The sequence below is a fragment of the Nyctereutes procyonoides genome, unplaced genomic scaffold (assembly GCF_905146905.1).
Source record: "Nyctereutes procyonoides isolate TBG_1078 unplaced genomic scaffold, NYPRO_anot_genome, whole genome shotgun sequence".
In the NCBI taxonomy this organism is placed as follows: domain Eukaryota; kingdom Metazoa; phylum Chordata; class Mammalia; order Carnivora; family Canidae; genus Nyctereutes; species Nyctereutes procyonoides.
This window is the reverse complement of record NW_026575030.1, coordinates 35658103-35677373: the sequence shown is the minus strand read 5'-3', so window position 1 is coordinate 35677373 and position 19271 is coordinate 35658103. Positions and strand designations below refer to the sequence as shown.

At 35.2% G+C, this 19271-nt stretch overlaps 1 protein-coding gene and 1 pseudogene across 12 annotated transcripts in view; both read left to right on the top strand.

Annotated features, from left to right (window-relative positions):
* The window catches only part of DZIP3 (DAZ interacting zinc finger protein 3), an 85968-nt gene extending 78286 nt beyond the window's left edge, over positions 1-7682 (top strand). For all 12 annotated transcript variants that reach the window (XM_055316420.1, XM_055316418.1, XM_055316415.1 and 9 more), the window contains 5 exons: positions 1561-1700; positions 3155-3275; positions 3731-3874; positions 3954-4055; positions 5932-7682. In XM_055316420.1, the coding sequence (XP_055172395.1) occupies positions 1561-1700; positions 3155-3275; positions 3731-3874; positions 3954-4055; positions 5932-6042 (618 nt within the window). In that variant the 3' untranslated portion in view covers positions 6043-7682. The remainder of the gene's footprint in view (positions 1-1560; positions 1701-3154; positions 3276-3730; positions 3875-3953; positions 4056-5931) is intronic.
* Positions 7683-12586: 4904 nt separating this feature from the next.
* LOC129503718 (proteasome subunit beta type-3-like) lies at positions 12587-16857 on the top strand (annotated as a pseudogene).
* The last annotated feature ends 2414 nt before the right edge of the window (positions 16858-19271 follow it).

Genomic DNA, 19271 nt, shown 5'->3' with positions numbered 1-19271 from the left:
ATAGTAAGTAGAACAGTGTTTCAACTTTATCTATAAACAATATAACTAGCACCAATCTGGAATGTATTCCATTGTAAAGTTAGGAATCTTCCTATCTACAACTAGCCAGAAAAGCCTTATCCAAACCTGAAGCAGCAGAGAAATTTTAAATGACTAGGATTATTAGTTGTAATCTTGGCAAAGGTAAACATTCTATATTTAAAAAAAAAAAAATCTTCTCCTAGAAGGTGGATGTTAAATATATAATGAAAAATTCTCTAATCTTGACTTTTCCATAAATATATTCTAGTCAGTTTTTGTACCTACAGTCTCCCTTTGAAATATATAGTTAGATGGACTCATTTTTGTAGAGTCTGCCTCTGCAAACAAATACGTATATAGGTCTTAAACAGATGTGGTATCAGTTAACATGTTATCCCTGTGATATCACGGTGTTGCTCGTCATATACGGAGCTATATATGTAAAACTTTATTGAAAACTTTAAAGTACCTGAGCCTTCTAATAAGATTACTTTCTGATTCCTGAGGAAAAGCTTGATATTGAGGCAAACCCAGCTTCTGGGCAGTATTCTCCTCTGACTTAGTAGGCTTTGTATGAGTTATTTCAGTTATTTCAGTATCTGTTAGTTTTCATGAGTAACCTATAGAACCTTAGGCAAAAGTTGTCATGTTTATAATTATCCTAGTAATCAGATGAAAACATTCACTTGCTGATATTAATTGGAATCTTAAAGCTTCTAAGAAGAAACTACCATATGGCAAAACTTTGATGGTTTCATGGCTCAGAGGTGTCACTGCAACTTCACACCACCTCTCTCTAACATTCATGAGACTTGGGCAGACATTCTAATAGTATTCTCATCTTTATTTTTTTGAAAATTCAACTTTAGCATAAACTATTTTATAATTAGAAAAATAATCACAAAAAATCAAATAACATGGAAATACACAAAGTAGAAAGCAAAATTACCCTGCGGTTAAATCCCAGGAAATAATCACTGTTTACAAGACTGTTTATAACTTGATACCTTTTTCTATGCATATATATTTTTTAATTTAATATTACCACAGACTTTTTAAAAAATGAAATATTTCATGACATCTCATACTTAGGTATATAGATCTGTTCTTTAAGGATTGATTAGATATGCTGTAATTCACTCATTCCCCTATCAGCAGAGTAGGTTGTTTCTAGTTTTTTAAAATAACAGCAATAAATACCCTGTATTTCTGTATACTTACAGTTGCTGAGACTCACATGTTCCCCTTTTAAAATAAGGGTAATTATAAACAATAAATACTATTGTGCTAGTTAAATCAAATTCTAATGGGGTAATTAGGCGACGGGCACTGAGGAGGGCACTTGACAGGATAAGCGCTGGGTATTATATGTTGGCAAATCGAACTTCAATAAAAAAAATATATTAAAACAAAAAATAAAACTCTGAAAAAGGAATGTATATGTCACTATTCTTCATTCTACCCATTTTCTGAAGTATGGAAATACCAAGTTACTTCCTAATAACTGAGGCTGATGGGTTATAACTGTGCTCCTTACAGATGACTGGTATAGCCTGGACTGTGCCGGCACCTGTGGGAGAGGCTGTGTCTCCCAGTGCAGGTCTGGGAAGTGATCCCCCCATGATGAACTGGGAGAGGATTACAGACAGGCTGAAAACTGCTTTTCCACAACAAACCAGGTACCTTAATTTTTATTTAGTTGTGAGTACAGATTAATACTCTATAGTTTCCATAACCATAATTAGGGCAACAAAACAAATATATTTCCTTACTGTGGCCTTGGTAAGGAAAATGAAATTTAAAGGAATAGTGTTCAATATAAATGCTAAACCTCTTCACTAAATTTAATAAATGAGCAAACCTAAATTTAAAAACCTATTCTCTCATAATTTAAGACCAATAAAAGTACAACTAGTTATAAACCTATCTAATTTTAATGCCACAAACTGTAATGATTATCTTAATAACCTCTTTCCAAAGTGAATTTTAGGTTGATTGTATGCTATATAAGCCCAAACATCAGGTTTTACTCTCCTGTATCCTTAATTTTATTAAGGGCTCTTAGTTTTTGTTAGAGAACATAGTTAAATGCAAGAAATTGTTTTAGTGTGCTTTTCACAGTGCTGACTTTGGCAGAAAGATTTCTTTTTTTTTCGCTTTAACTTTTTAACCAGTATTTTCATTTGAAGCCTAATATTTTTATTTAATAACATTGTTATGCTTCAGGATTAAATTGTGGTTTTATAAGTATGAATAGATAATGATAGTGAATAGATAATGAAAATAGAACTGTAATAGAGTTGTTGTATAAAATGAATAGTAAATCAAAGGTAGTTTTTGTTAGGCTGATGACCTGACACTTCATTTGGGAAAGAAAATATTTCATCCTGGTCTGTCCTACCAAAAATATATTTAGAGGCCTTGGTACTGTGGACTATGGGAATTGAAAAAGAACATATTAACTGTGTGATAAAAAAAACAGAGGGGTGCCTGAGTGGTTCAGTTGGTTGAGTATCTGCCTTCAGTTGGGGGTCATGGTCCCAGGGTCCTGGGATCTGGCCCACATTGGGCTCCCTGCTGCATGGGGAGCCTGCTTCTTGGTCTCCCACCCTCACCTGCTTGTGTGCTCGCTCTTGCACACTTTCTCTCTCTCAAATAAAAAAAAGTCAAAGTCTTTAAAAAAAAAAAAAACAACTAGGAATATTTAATGTGTCTTAATTTAGCTTCACTGTTCTGTGTAATCTTTGTTTTTGAGTTTTACAACAGTAAAATTAACACAGAAGAGAGACAGACCTATAGTAATATAGTTAAAAAGGAGCATTTTAGTCCTGAGTAAAAGCTATTGGAGACACGATATAAAGAGCTCAGTTACATAGTAAGAGGTAACAAATTCAATTTTCATACAAGCTTTCAAAAACAAAACCTGTTTTTGGAAAGAATATTAAACTTTAGTAGTTTTTGTTTTGGTAAAAGATAAATATAAATAGACTTTAGCTCAGAGATCTATCTAAAGGGCCACATCTATATCCTGCTACATATAAATCCTAGAATAGGATTTTGTATCTTGTGGGCACGGGGCGCGCCCCAAGGCAGTAGGAAAATTCACCACTGCTCTTTCTTTGATCTCTTCCAGAAAGGAGCTTACAGATTTCTTACGGAAATTGAAGGACATTCATGGAAAGTCCTTATCTGGACTGACATTTGATGAAATTGTGTATAAGATTTCCCAATTTATTGATCCCAAGAGATCACAGGTAAAAACAAAATGCTATCTCTCTGCCCTTCTGTGTAGTAGTAAGTGGTTTTAATCATCTTTATGTCTATAAATCAATAACCTATTATATTAAATTGTCCATTAACAATTCAACTTAAATTTAACAAATGATATAGGAAGTCTTTTTGAAATACTACCTGATGATTCTAGAATAAAACTGATCTTGAAATTTATCCTAGGTTGCTTTGACTCTTAAGGAAGACTTTTTTCTCATTTTTGTAAAGACTTGTTTTAATTAAAAGCATATACAGTTGTGTTGTATACTGAGTCAGGGAAGAAAACAAGTAATGTTGCTAACGTTTTGTATCAAGATTTCTCATGAGTCTAATTGACCTTTACCCTTTTGCTAATTCTTAACTGTACTTCATTTTCTGTGCTATTCTGTTCTTCCTGTTTTAGAACACTTGAAAAAAAATACAATATTCTTGTTTTCAGAGTCAAGGAAAATCTATGGCAAATGGTAACTGTGTTTCACCTAGCCACACTCCTCCACAGTCTAATGCTGCCCAGCCTCCAAAACCGGTCTGGAGGCCCCTCAGTTCACAAGGGCCTGCCTCATGGGAAGGAGCTAATAATTTGGTGAGACTGTTGATTTTAAGTACATTTAAATTTGGGAGAAAAAAATGAGCTGAATTGAACCTTATGTGTATTTCCCTAGGATGATGATGAGGAAGAAGAGGAGCCTTGTGTGATCTGTCATGAGAATCTCTCTCCAGAAAACCTCTCTGTTTTGCCTTGTGCTCACAAATTCCACTCTCAGGTAACCCTTTAAACTTACCTTTTAAGTATTTTTCCATTAAAACAACTAAGTGAGATTCATGCTGCCTTACTTGAAATCATATACATGTATCATCAGCTATTGCTGTGTCCTGACTTCCACAGAATATAACTCAGGGCTTTAGAGTACCACACAGACACATTTACACCTGCTTCCCTGTACCTAGCCCCAGTTTGCACTGTGCTTTCTCAGATCTCCATACACCTTACAGGAAAAGAGGAGATAACAATAAGATTGAAATAATATGAAGTGGTTCCCTTGAATAGAACTGGAAGGAATGTTAATTGACATAGCGATTCAGTGGCAGTTTAGCAATAATGTTCCTTCACCTTGATTGGCTATAAACATATAGTGTCCTTTATTCCCATGTACTGATGGCCTCCTATAAAGCATAAGATTTACCTTAATAGTCTGTCCAGGCTCTTGTATTTGCTCTTTAGATGCTCAGGTTTTAGTTTTGATGTTAGAAAAATACAAGACTAGCATATCTTTCATTGATTTTTGGCACTTTATATAGATTAATTCCTGGTGGTGGTGCTGTGCAAATGCTATTGATATACAATTTATGATCCAAGTCTTTTGGTATAAAGATGTAATTTGATCCGGGAAAATACAATCTTACATAAAGTCTCCTCAGGGAAGTGAACAGTAGCTAGCTCATTCAAGCCATATCTGTAAAACATGATTTCAAAGATATGTGATACCTAATACAGAATTATATATTCATTCTACTCTCATATGAAGAAATAGACACAGGCTAATGCCAAAATATCGGGAAAGATACTTAGTCTTTTGAAGTTGTTAAAGTCCTACCCATTTAGAAAATAAATGTTTCATGAAACTTATTACTCTGTGCCATTGCCCATATAATGGAAAGCAGATAACCCATTCAGGTTACTTTCTAGGGTTACAGTTAGTGGGCCTAATATATAGTGTTGTTTTTTTTTTTTAAAGATTTTATTTATTCATGAGGCAGAGAGAGAGAGAGAGGAGAGAGAGCAGCAGACTCCCACAGGGAACCTGATGCGGGACTCAATCCCAGGACCCTGGGGGATCATGACCTGAGCCAAAGGCAGATGCTCAAACCACTGAGCCACCCAGGTGCCCATATAGTGCCTATTCTTAATGTCTTATCTGCCTTGGCTCTCATTATTTATACAGGTAAAATTGGTTTGTTTTTGGAAAGTTAGTATTCAAGCAAATGATGTAACAGATGGTTTGTACCGTCATTGTCACCAAAGAGCCATCTGAAAAGTATATCCATCATCTAGGGATTTTAAGTTCAAAACACCATAAACGCTTGATACAGGGTCTTGGTGACTTCCGTATGTTACCATTTTTTTCTGGATTAAAAATAACAGTGTATAATAAACTAGAGGAAAAATATGTAGCAGATTCCGTCAGCCTTCTTGTTTTGTTTGTTTTTTTTTTTTTTTTAATTTTTATTTATTTATGATAGTCACACAGGGAGAGAGAGAGAGGCAGAGACAGGCAGAGGGAGAAGCAGGCTCCATGCACTGGGAGCCCGATGTGGGATTTGATCCCGGGTCTCCAGGATCGCGCCCTGGGCCAAAGGCAGGTGCCAAACCGCTGCGCCACCAGGGATCCCCAGCCTTCTTGTTAAGAAGAGTTGCTAAGTCATCCTGAAAATTGGGGTTGGGGAAAGGATCCTAATCACATGAACTTGCTGAAAGGTGTTCTGTTACAAGCTGTATTACTCAGTGAATCACAGAGAAAATGCCATTATTACAGCAATTGGCTTGGCAATTTACTAGATAAGGTAACTTATTATACAGAGTACCAGTTGCCTCTGCTAGGCTAAGTCAGAGAAACTGACATGAATATTTTTGCTCCTTAGTGCATTAGACCTTGGCTGATGCAACAGGGGACATGCCCAACCTGCAGACTCCATGTTTTGTTACCAGAAGAATTTCCGGGTCACCCCAGCCGACACTTGCCCAAGATCTGATCCAAGGGTGTGATTATGCAAAGGAAGTTCAGTTATCAGATTCCAGAATTTAGTTTTGCCTTTTGTTATGAACTGATAGTGTGAGTGTTGTGAAGCAGTGTACTCTTTAGTTTTGTGTAAAAGAAGCTAGCTAATCTCATCAAAGCTGCAGCCAAAGAGGACAGGACAAACCTTCAGGACTTGGAGCGGAAAGGGCTTACATTTTAAAACTTACAATATATTTGCCCATATGTTAGTAAGCATTTTCTTCCAATGTAAACATCATTGTTAGACAAGAAAAAAAAATCCTAAGATCTATGCTTTTTCCTTCTTATTCCACTTTTCCTTTACTATTCCCCAAATATGCTACATTTTAATTTCCTGAAATAAATTTAAGAGGAAGAGTGGAACAGCAAACAAGTAGGAAAATTCCATACATTTTATTGTTTCTTTTAAGTTTTAAAACTGCTTACAAAATACATAATTGAATTATTTAAAATCTTCCCCATTCTTCTTGGCCTCTAAATATGTGTCCACAAAAAGATTATGAGCTACTTGAGGGTGGGGGCCATATAGTGGTGTGTTGGAGCTTATCTAATAATATAGTTTGTGAGAGGTGAATGTTGAAGTTTGAGGAATTTTGTGAGCCAGTGATCAAATTGTTCATAGCTTGAAATCTGCCATAGTGGGAGTATTTACACCATAGAAATTTGTAAATGTTGTAAGTCAGGGCTTCTCTTCCCAAGAACTTGTTGTTAAACATTTACCAGCACACTACTGGGACCATGTCTGATCCTCCTGTGTGTTCTCAATGCCTTGCACAGTAGGTATAGCATAAATATTCCCCAAATCAGGAAATAAAAATGAGTTAATGTGTAAATTAAGTCACTTGCTCAGTTGAATAATTAAGATCTTACGGTCATTTGTAAACATTGTCATTGGACCTTACACTTGATTCTTTTTTCTGCCTTAAAAGTTTATTTTCACTTTGTCATGCTGCAGGGTTTGGGGGACTGTTTGTATGCAGATGCTACTTATGACAAAGTTGATATTTATTGGGCTAAGCTGCTATCTAAAGCTTGTCACTAGGAACTGTTTTTAGAGGTCAAAAACCTATTTTGAAAATAGTATGTGTAAATGTTGTACATGTCTGTAGTTAAAAAAAATCTGAAGAATTCAGTTATGGTGTAAGATGTTACTTGGTTCATATTTGTTTCCATAAATTATTGAAATAAGTGTTTTGACTCTGCAACTATTTTATCTGTGTATTTCAGTGTAAATGTATCTTGAAGTTACTTTAAATCTCTATTTAAAACTACTATTTCTATAATTGTATGCTAAATGTTTTCTTCTGTAATGTCAATAGATTGGAAAACGTGGAGGAAGATATCCAAAAATGAGGGCAGTCTTCTAGACACTTTTAAAATGCCAAGAATGTCTTGGAATTGAAAAATACAGAAATTATAAGGCCTTTAATGTAATTATCTCGTCTGACACCTTGAGGTCATGGTTCTATGGCAAATTATCTTGTAAAACAACTGTTTCTTAGTTTGTTTACAACTACAATTTCACTTCCATGTGGGAAAGATTTTATCTGTGTTTCAATTTAAATGTATCCTGAAACTACTTTAAATCTATTTAAAACATTTATATCTGTTTAATTGTGGGTTTGTTTTTTTTCTGACAATAAGTAAGAGAATACCCAAGAAGGCATTCATGGAGACTTGCAGAATCATAGAATATCCGAGCTTGTAGGGTCTTTAATAATCCTCTAGACTTCACCCTCATAAGTATATTTTGCCTACGATCTGAGGATAGGACCTCAACACAGTAGCTGATACGTAGTGAGAATGTAGTAGGTAGGATTGTACTTTTGAAAGTCATGTCCAATTCTACAGATCCATAGTTATAGCTACAGAATAGCATTTTGGGATTTGAATGCAGATCTTCTGTCCCTTAGCTAGTGTTCTCTTCTAGTACTTCAGGGCTGTATCCCCATTTTGGGTTGACTGTGCAAACAAGAAAAGTAGTTTTTCCTTCCTTGTAAATATTTGTCAAAATGAAATGAAAGATGGTAAACCAACTGATTTTTTTTTTGGACTAGGAACATGATATTGAGTGTCTAAATATATAATAGTCTACTGACTTTTCCTTCAGATTCTTGATTTGCTTAGGATGGTTCCAATTAATGCTTATTGTTTTGACATAATAGTGCTCCCTTTCATTCTCAGCAGTGCCCCAGTCTTGATGATAAATTATATTTATGGTTAATTCAGGGAAGGTAAGCTTATTTTTACTAAATTCAAATTTAGCAAGAATCTTCTACATTTATAAAATGTTCCTGGGATGCCTTATCAGATAGTCTCTTAGATAAGACTTCCAGAACTACAGTAGCTAAGGAATATTCTGGTGTATAGCCAGATGACAGTAACAAGATACAGGATTTCTGATTTTCTTGAGTAGGCAGTTTTCAGAGTTATTGGACTCCTGTTACATATGGTTCCTGGACCACATCACATTTACCTGCTGTTTATAAATGATACATATTCCAAGAGTCTATGTAGGAATCTGTGTTTGGAATGAGCACACCAGGTATTCTGGAACATGCTAAAATTTGAAAAACATTGGTGTAGAAGAAAGTGGCTTTCTCAGGCAGATCTGTGTTTGAATTGTCGAACTCCCATCTTTTACATGTTGTGCAATCATGAACAAATTACTTTTCTCAACCAAAACTTCTATAAAATGGGGAAAAGACTACTTGCCTGAGTTAGTGTTCTTAAATGAACATTTATTAGTCTTAATTCCCAAGTACCAAACCTTCTATTTAGTCAATCAACGTGTTGGAATTTACTCCTTGATAAAATTCTTAAATGTTTTTTATCTTCAACTGCCCTTATTAAAACGAATGGAGGAGAGAAAATTTAGGGAAGATGGCAGAGTAGAAGGAACTTGAGCTCACTTCACACCACCGGCCACTCAGATAGCAGCTATGTCTATGCAACTATGAAAATGACTTGAAAACCTGCAGAACAGATCTTTCACAGTCAACTGTAGAGAAGAGGCCACATCGAAAAGGGTAAGTAGAAGGGGTGGAGAAATGGTTGGGAACGAAAACCCCTGCAAGACTAACCACAAATGGGAGGGACACCACAAGCATGGAGAAGCAAAAAGGATCAGACCTCACACCAGACACCCCAGGAACAGGGGACCCACATTGGGAAGGCAAGTGCTCATAATATGTGGCCTTGAAAACCAATGGGGCTTGATATCAGGAGTTTTAAAATCAGGGTCTAGCATACTTTTTCCTCTAGCCAGGAAAACAAGACATGTGTGAGCCAGTGTTAACACTCTTCCTGTCTTGCTAGCATTGCTTGCATGCTTTGCCCCTGGGTTTCTCCACAGACTCACCCCATCTAACCTACCTTCCTCCGTAGGCATCCTGCATCCACCACTGACCAGGACCAGCAACATTCCATAAAGTGACTCCTACCATGTGCAGAGGGGAAGATAACTCCACCAGTGTGCCCACAGTTTCACCAACTGAGCCTTTTAGCTGGCTGCACAGGAAGCAAGCTCAGCCACTTTTGGCTCCTGCAGCTACCTAGTCTGACCACAGCCCACCAATGAAAGTCTCTCAGTTGGCCTTGCAAGGAGCAAGTCCTGCTGTTGGGTGTGCCAGCAGTTGGCAGAGAGGCTAATTGCAGTCAGTTACACTGATTGCTAACCCTGCCCAACATAGTGGCCTTAACAGGCATCTCATCAGTATAAGGACCAAACAATGCCCAGAGCAGTCATTGGGTCATTGCAGCAGGCTGAGATAAAGACTAAAGTAGCTTACATGAGCAGCCCACATAAGAGATATCCCTGCTGTGCTTGGTTTGGTGACTAGGGATGATTGTGCTATAGGGCACCACAGGGCCTCTTCTACACAAGGCCGCTCCTTTCAAGATAAGGAGATGGAGCTGATCTAATACATAGAAACAAGGTTAAGCAAAATGAGAGAGATGAATATGTACCAATTGAAAGAATAAGACAATATCAGAGAAAAAGAACAAAATGAAACTGAAAGAAGCAATATGCCTGATAAAGCATTAAAAGTAATGGTCATAGTCAATGGACTTAAGAATGGATAAACTCAGTGAGAACTTCCACAAATAAGTAGAAAAACAAAGAAATGAAGAACTCAATAACAAAATTGCACTAGAGGGAATAACAGCAAATTAGAATATGTAGAAGAATGAATCAGGATTCTGAAAGACAGGGAAATAGAAAACCACCAAGCTGACAGCATAAAGAAAAAGAAATTAAAAATGGGAATAGATTAAGGGACCTCTGCAATATCATTATGCATAATATTTGTGTTCTAGGGATCACAGAAAAAGAAGAAAAAGGAAGGGGCAGATAACTTTTTTAAAGAATACTAGAAACTAATCTGGGGAAGGAAACATATCCACATCCAGGAATCGCAGAGATCCCTAAACAAGATGAAAGCTGGCAGTCCACACCAAGAGACAAAATAATTGAAATTGCAAAAAGTAATCATAAAGAGGGAATTTTTAAAGTCAAAAGAGAAAACAGTTATATACAAAGGAAAACCCATAATACTAGCCAACTTCTCAGCAGAAACTTTGAAGGCCAGAAGAGAGTAGCATGATATAGTCAAGGTGTGAAAGCAAAAAAAAAAAAAAAAAAAAAACCCTGTAACAACATTCTACCCAGCAAGGTTATCATTCAAAATAGGAGAGAAACTTTCAAAGAAAGGGGTTCATCACCACTAAACTAGCCTTATAAGAAATGTTAAAGGGAGTTGAGTAGAGAGAAAAGGCCATAATCAGGACTAAAAAAAGGTGAAAGGAAAAAATGTAATGACTGAAAGCAAACATGTAAAGGAAGTTTAATCACAAAAAAAAAAAAAAAAAAAAGTTTAATCACTTCTAAAGCCAGTATGGAATTAAAACACAAAAGCAATAAAGTAAATTATATCTAAAACAAAAACAGTTAAGGGATAAACAAAATAAAAAATATAAAATATGAAAACAAATACATAAAATGTTGAGGGAAAACTAAAAATTTGTGCTTTTAGAATGTTTCCAGCTTAAGAACCATCAACTTAATATAGACTGCTATACACATAAAATGTTATATATGAAGCTATTGGTAACCCCAAATCAAAAACCTATAATAGATACACAAAAATAAAGACAAAGGAATTCAAGCATAATACTAAAGAAATCTACCAAACCATAAGAGAAGAGCAACAGAAGAAGAACAGAAGAGCTACAAAAACAACCAGGAAACAATATGGCAATATAGACCCATTAATAATTACTTTAAATGTAAGTGGACTAAATGCTATAATCAGAAGACATAGGGAGACCAAATGGATAAAACAAAACTGGATGCATCTATGCTCCCTATAGGGTATTCACTAAAGACCTAAAGACATACAGACTAAAAGTAAAGGGATGAAAAAACATATACGATGCAAGGGGGGGGGGGGGAAGAGCCAGGGTAGCAATACTTAGACAAAACAGACCTTAAAATGAAGACTGTAGGAAGAGACAAAAAAGAACACTATATAATAAGGGATCGATATAATCAGAGGATGTAACAGTTATAAATAACCTGTGTGTTTAACATAAGAGCACCTAAATACATAAAGCAAATATTAACAGACATAGAGAAAATGACAGTAATTCAATAGTAAGGGATTCATTTACATGAATACATAAATCATTCAGACAGAAAGTGAAAAAGTGTCTGAATAACTCCGACCAGATGGACCTACAGAATATTCCATCCAAAAATAGCAAGATACACATTCTTTCCAAGTGTATATGAAACATCTTCCAGGATAGATCACGTTAGACCACAAAAAAATGTCTCAGTAAATTTAGAAAGATTTCAGTCATATTAAGCATCTTTCCCACCACAATGGCATGAAGCTAGAAATCAATTACAAGGAAATCTGGAAAATACAAACACAGAGGCTAAACAAGCTACTAAACAATGGGTTAATAAGAGGAAATTTAGAAAAAAATACAAGATAAATGTAAATGAAAACAATAGATTAAATTTTTGAGATACAGCAAAGCCATTCTAAGAGGAAAGCTTATCATGATACAGGCCTACCTCAAGAAATAACTCTCAGAACACCTGATCTTACACCTGAAGAGTTAGGAAAAGAAGAATGAACAAAGACCAAGGCCTAGTACAAGGAATAAGAAAGATTAGAGATAAATGAAATAGAGACAAAAAAGAAGAAAGAAAAAGAAAAAGATCAATGAAACTAGGAGCTGGTTCTTTGAAAAGATTAAATGAAGAAACCATTAGCCAAACTCATCAAGAAAAAAAAAAAAAGACTCAAAATCAGAAACGAAGAGAGGAAATATCCAACACAACAAGGAATTTAATATGTCAACAAATTGGACAACCTACAGGAAATGGAAAAATTCTTAGACACATAAAATCTTCCAAAACTAAATCAGGAAGAAACAAAATTTGAACAGACCAATTACCAGTAATAAAATTGAATCAGTAATCAAAAACCAAAGTCACTCATAAGATGGCTTCACAGGTGAATCCTACCAAACACCTAAAGAGTTAATACCTATTCTCTCAAGCTATTCCAGAAATTAAAAAAGGAAGGACAACTTCCAAATTAATTCTACAATGCCAAAATATCCAAACACCAAAACCAGTCAGAGACACTATTGAAAAACACCCCCCCCAAAAAAAAAACACTAAAGGCCCGTATCTATTAAAGCATAGATGCATGAATCTTCAGCAAAAAAAGTATCAACTGAATTCAGCAATACTTTTTAAAAATCATTCCCACAATCAAGTAGGATTTATTCCAGGGATGCAAGAGTGGCTCAGTATTCACAAATTATCTGATGTATTACATCACATTAACAAGAGAAAGAATAAAAACTGTATGATCATGTCAATAGATACAGTAAAAGCATGTGACAAAATACAACATTCTTTCATGATGAAATTTCCCAACACAGTGGGTTTAGAGGAAACATAATGAAGGCCATATATGAAAAATCCACAGTTAATGTCATACCCAATGATGAAAGCCTGAAAGTTTTTCCTCTATGAACTGGAGCAAGAAAAGGGTGTCCATTCATTCTCACCACTTTTATTCAACATAGCACTAGAAGTCCTAGCTGTGGCAATCAGACAAGAAAAATAAAAGGCATCCAAATTAAAAAAAAAAAAAAGTAAAACTGTCACTGTTTGCAAATGACATGATACTCCAATTAGAAAACCCTAAAGACCACTAAAAAAACTACTAGAATAAAAGTATTCAGTAAATTTGCAGAATATAAAATTAACGTACAGAATTGTAGCAGAAAAATAAAAATCCTATTTGAAGTTACACCAAAAAGAATAAAATACCTAGGAGTAAACTTAACCAAGGAGATGAAAGACTTGTACTCTGAAAGCCATAAAACATTGATGAAAAAAATTGAAGATGACACAAACGAATGGAAATATATTCCATGCCAGTGGATTAAGAGAATATTGTGAAAATATCCACATTCTTTTACAACTTGCTCAACCTTTGTAATATTTCATCATAAAAAATCAAAAAATGTACATATAATTCTTTACACTTAGAGTCAAGTGTAAGTTTCTTACAGGCATAGATCCAGAAAATCCAAAAGGAATATTTAGCATTAATACAATGAAAAGAAAGTTGGGATCAAGACTGATATTTCCATTTGGACCACAGTAGTTTACACAAAGAAAATGTACATTCATTTTAGATTTTCCAGAGTTCATTTCATTTGGTTTTATCCATACAGAGGATAGGTACTGAGATCTGCTATCTGAACAAAGTAACCTGACCCCTGTGGAAACTTCTGTGTGTACAAACGTATCTACTCTAGCACAAGCAGCACCTGAAGTGTTTTACCCCCACTTCATTCCTTTCCTCTTTTAACTTGAACCAAACCAAACCAAATAAATCCTAGAATGGGGTCAGCTGCAAATAATATGGTTAGAAATATTAACTCTGCTAATCAGAAACAACACTGCATCTTTAGAAAATCCAAACACCTTCCCCACCCCCCCCATATTCAGAACCATTAAACCATCCAAGCAGAATAAATAACTCACATTCTTACTGAGTTAAACCAAGTCTGATTTCAGGGATCTTTAAAGATTTGCCTGTTTTCCCCTCAGAATCTGCAATGTTGGAAAATTTAGTATACTTAAATCATATTGAGATGAAAATAAAAGTTAACAGTCACAAAATGACAGTGAAATACTCTCATATCAGACATCATGGCATTTCAAAACTGGATAGTGATGGAAAAAAAAAAACAAAAGGCATTCGAGTCTGAATAGGAAAAAATACAAACCAATCTACAGATTCAGTGCAATCTTGATTAAAACAGCATCCGCACTTCCCACAGAACCAAAATAATACAAAAATTTCTATGGAGCCAAAAGACCCCCCAAATAGCCAAAGCAATCTTAAGAGAGAAAAACAACACTAGAAGTATCACAATCCTAGACTTCAAGATATATACTACAAAAGCTATAATAATTAAAGCAATATGGCACAAAAATAGACACATAGATCAATAGAATAGGGAACCCAAAAATAAGCCCACATTTTACATGCTCAATTTACAACAAAGGAGGCAAGAACACACTGAGGGAAAAAGCCTCTTCAATAAATGGTGTAGGGAAAACTGGATAGCTACATGCAAAAAACTGAAACTGGACCACTTCCTTACACCCTACACAAAAATAAACTCAAAGACCTAAGTGTGAGACCTGAAACCGTAAAACTTCTAGAAGAAAACATATACAGTAATCTCTCTGACATCAGTCTTAGCAACATTTTTCTAGACATATCTCAGGCAAAGGAAACAAAAGCTACAAAAATACTGAACTACAACATAATAAAGTTTTTGCATAGCTAAGGAAACTATTAACAAAATGAAAAAGCAACCTACTGAATGAGAGATATTCACAACTAATATATCTGATAAGGGGTTAATATCCAAAATATATAAAGAGCATATACAACTTGATAACTAAAAGTAATTTGATCAAAAAATAGAGGATCTGAATAGACATTTTTCCACAGAAATACAGATGGCCAACAGACCCACAATATGATGCTCAACATCACTAAATATCAGGGAAATACAAATCAAAACCACAATGAGATATCACCTTATACCTGTCAGGATAGCTATTGTCAAAAAGACAAGAAATAACATGTAGGTGAGGATGTGGAAAAAAAGAAAATCTTGTGCACTGTTGGTAGGAATGTAAATTGGTACATCCACTGTGGAAAACAGTATGGAGATTTCTCAAAATATTAAAAAAAAAGCCATATGATCCAGTAATTTCTCTGAGTATTTACCCAAAGAATACAAAAACACTAATTTGAAAAGATATATGCACCCCTATGTTTATTGCAGCATTATTTATGATAGCCAAGAAAAGGATATAGGTAAATAGATAAATGTGTGTGTGTGCGCATGCACATACACACACACACACACGTGCACAGAAATACTACTCAGCCATAAAAAAGAATGAGATCTTGCCCTTTTGACAACATAAATGGACCTATAGAGGATTACCTAAGTGAAACAAGTCAGACTGAAAAAGACATACCATATGATTTCATTTATATGTGGATCTAAAACAAAACCAATGAATCAACAAAATGAGACTCTTAAATACAGAGAACAAATTGGTGGATGCCAAAGAGGAGGGGGCTGAGTGAAATAAAGGAGATTTAAGAGACAAATTTCCAGCTATAAAATAAGTGTCATAGAGGTGAAAGGTACAGCATAGAAGATACAGTTAATAATATTGTAATAACATTGTATGGTGACAGTGACTGCATTGATTATGGTGGGTATTTAGTAATGAATAGAATTTTTTTAAGATTTTATTTATTCTTGAGAGACACACACAGAGAGAGAGGGGGGGGCAGAGACACAGGCAGAGGGAGAAGCAGGCTCCATGCAGGGAGCCTGACGTAGGACTCGATCCCGGGTCTCCAGGACCACACCCTGGGCTGAATGCAGCACTAAACCGCTGAGCCACCGGGGCTGCCCTAGTAATGAATAGAATTCTTGAATCAGTGTTGTACTCCTGAAACATACAATATTGTGTATTAATTACACCTCAATAAAAATTATAAAACAAAGGGAGGAGATAATATAATTATTAGTCCTACTTCCAGGCCTAGGTGGTGACCACAGAATTCTAGATCTCACCCATAGTTGACTAGCTGTACATCAGACTGGCTAGACTCACCATCAATGTCCAGGCTATTGCCCAAGTTCTATACAAGTTCTAGGTGAACCTAAATGAGCTAAAGTATGGTTGGCAGGTCAAGGCTTACACCCTTATGAGCATACTTGCCAGCCTCCTCTCTGAAAAAGGTTTGGCCAGTACTACACTTTGGGTTGGTCCCAAGGGTCTTTAAGCCCTTCATTGCTCTCTGTATCTATCTCATCAACTGCCCCCTGATGACTGAGGACTTTGTGGTCAGCAGCAAGTGCAATAAACAAATGTAAAGGGTGTAGGAGTCCTGAGCAAAACATGAATCCAGAGCACCTGTTTGAAACCGTATCACAAGCCATGCTGAATGCTGTGGACCAGGATGCAATGTGAAGCATGAGAATCATTGTTCACATTTGTCCTTTTGAAAAGGACAGTTGCCACCAGGAGACTGAAAGTCCAAAGGAACTTATTTTCAGTCCCCAGAGGCCATTCAAAATAGGTTTTCTTTTACACACACACAAAACCACTTACTTTACATTACACATGAAAATCAACTCAAAATGATTAAATACTTGAAGACCTGAAACCCAAAAACTTAAGAAAACAAAGGCAGTAAGCTTCTTGACATTGATTTCAATGAATTTTTTTAATCTGACAGTAAAAGCAAAGGCAACAAAGTAAAAACAAGTGGGACCACATCAAAGTAAAACCTGTACAAAGCAAGGGAAACTATCAGTGAAATGAAAAGGCAACAAATTAAATGAGAGAAGATATTTGCAAACCTCATATCTGAAAATAAACTACTATCCAAAACATATAAAGAACTTCTACAACTAACAAAATACAAACAATTAAAAAATGGGCAGAGGATCTGAATGGAGACATTTTTCCAAAGAAAACATACAAATGGCCAACAGGTACGTGAAGATATACGGTAAACATCACTAATCAGAGAAATGCCAATCAAAAATCACAGATATTTCACACATGTAGGAATGTTCAGTATCAGAAAGACAAGAAATAAGTGCTGGCATTCTTGTAGAGAAAAGAGAAGCCTTGGGCACTGTTGGTAGGAATGTAAATTGGTGCAAACACTGTAAAACAGTGTGGAAGTTCTTGAAAAAATTCAAAGTAGAACTACTATATGATCCAGCAATTGCACTCTGGGCATTTATCCTAAGAAAATGAAAACACTGATCTGAAAAGATATATGCATCCCATGTTCATTGAAGTGTTACTTACAATAGCCAAGACACAGAAACAACCTAAGTGTCCACCAACAGATGAATTAATAAAGAAGAGGTAATACACACATAAACAATGAAATATAACTCAGCTATTAAGAAGAATGAAATCTTGGCACTTGTGACAAAATAAATGGACCTTGAAGGCATTATGCTACATGAAATTAGAGAAAGATGGGTACTGTATGATCTCTCTTTTATGTGGAATCTTAAACAAGAAAACAATCTCATAGGTACAGAGAACAGACTGGTAGTCCCATGTGTTGTGTATGGCATGGAAGCAGGGGGGAAAGGGGTGTCAGAATGCATAAAGGTGGTCAAAAGGTATAAATTTCATTACAAAATAAGTCATGGAGATATAATGTACAGCCTGATAGCTATAGTTAAACTACATTACATATTAGTAAGTTGCTAAGAGAGTAGAACTTGAAAGTTCTCATGAGAAAAAATTGTAACTATTAATGGTGACAGATGTTTACTAGACTTACTGTGATGACCATTTCACAAAATATACAAATATCAAATCATTGCATTGTATGCCTGAAAACTAATATTATATGTCAATTATATTTCAATAGAAAAATGTTAAAATTTTCTTTTAAAAGAGGAAGGGAGAAGGGAATATAACCATTACTTATACTTCCAGTTTTGCATAGCAATAGAATGTTAAGAAGTAATTTTATTACATGAAATATTATAACCCATTCAATTAATCCATTTGAACTATATGAACTTTATTACTTTTTAATACTTCCTAGCAAGGTTGAAAAACTGACAATGAGCTAGGAAACTAAAAATTTTGAAGGCTGTAGGAAAGATGCTGTTTCCACTTAGGAGATCAGAATGCTGAGAAAGTGGTTTACTCAAGGTTGTACAACTATTAAACAGTAGGGCATGACTCTAATCTAGATTCCTGACATCAAAGTTTGCCCCCTCCTTTTCAAAGTGGGCTCCACACTCAGCATGGAGCCCAATTCAGAGCATGAACTCAGGACCCTAAGATCAGGACCTGAGCTGAAATCAAGAGTTGGATGCTTAACCGACTGATCCACCCAGCCAAATTCCTTTCTGAAAAACAAATGGCCAGAATAAATCACATATTAGGTCACAAAAACAACTCTCGATAAATTTAATATTAAAATCTTATTATTTTTTTCTGACCACAACAGTATAAAACTAGGAATCAGCTATAAGAGGAAAGCTGAGAAAAAAGAAAAAAAAAAAAACCACAAGCAGAAACTAGACAACATGCTACTAAACAATCAATTCTATAAAGAAATCAAAGAGGAAATAAAAACATACCATGAGACAAAAATGAAAAATACTCCAAAATCTTTCGGACATAGCAAAAGCAATTCTAAGAGGGAAATTTATACCAATACGGGTCCACCATAAATAACAAAAATCTCAAACAATCTAATCTTATATCTAATGGAACTAGAGAAAGATCAAAGACCAAAGTTAGTAGAAGGAAGAAAATAATAAAGATCAAAATGGAAATGAATGAAATAGATATTTAAAAAGTAGAAAGATTAATGAAACAGAGTTGGTTTTTCGAAAAGATAAAATTGATAAACCTTCAGCTAGACGAGAGAGAGAGGAGAGAGAGAGATGGCCCAAATACAGTTAGAAATGAAAGGGAAGTTACAATTGATATCACAGAAATCCAAAAGATAATTTAAAAACTAAACATGTTAACAAATTGGAAAACCTAGAAGAAATGGATAGATTCTT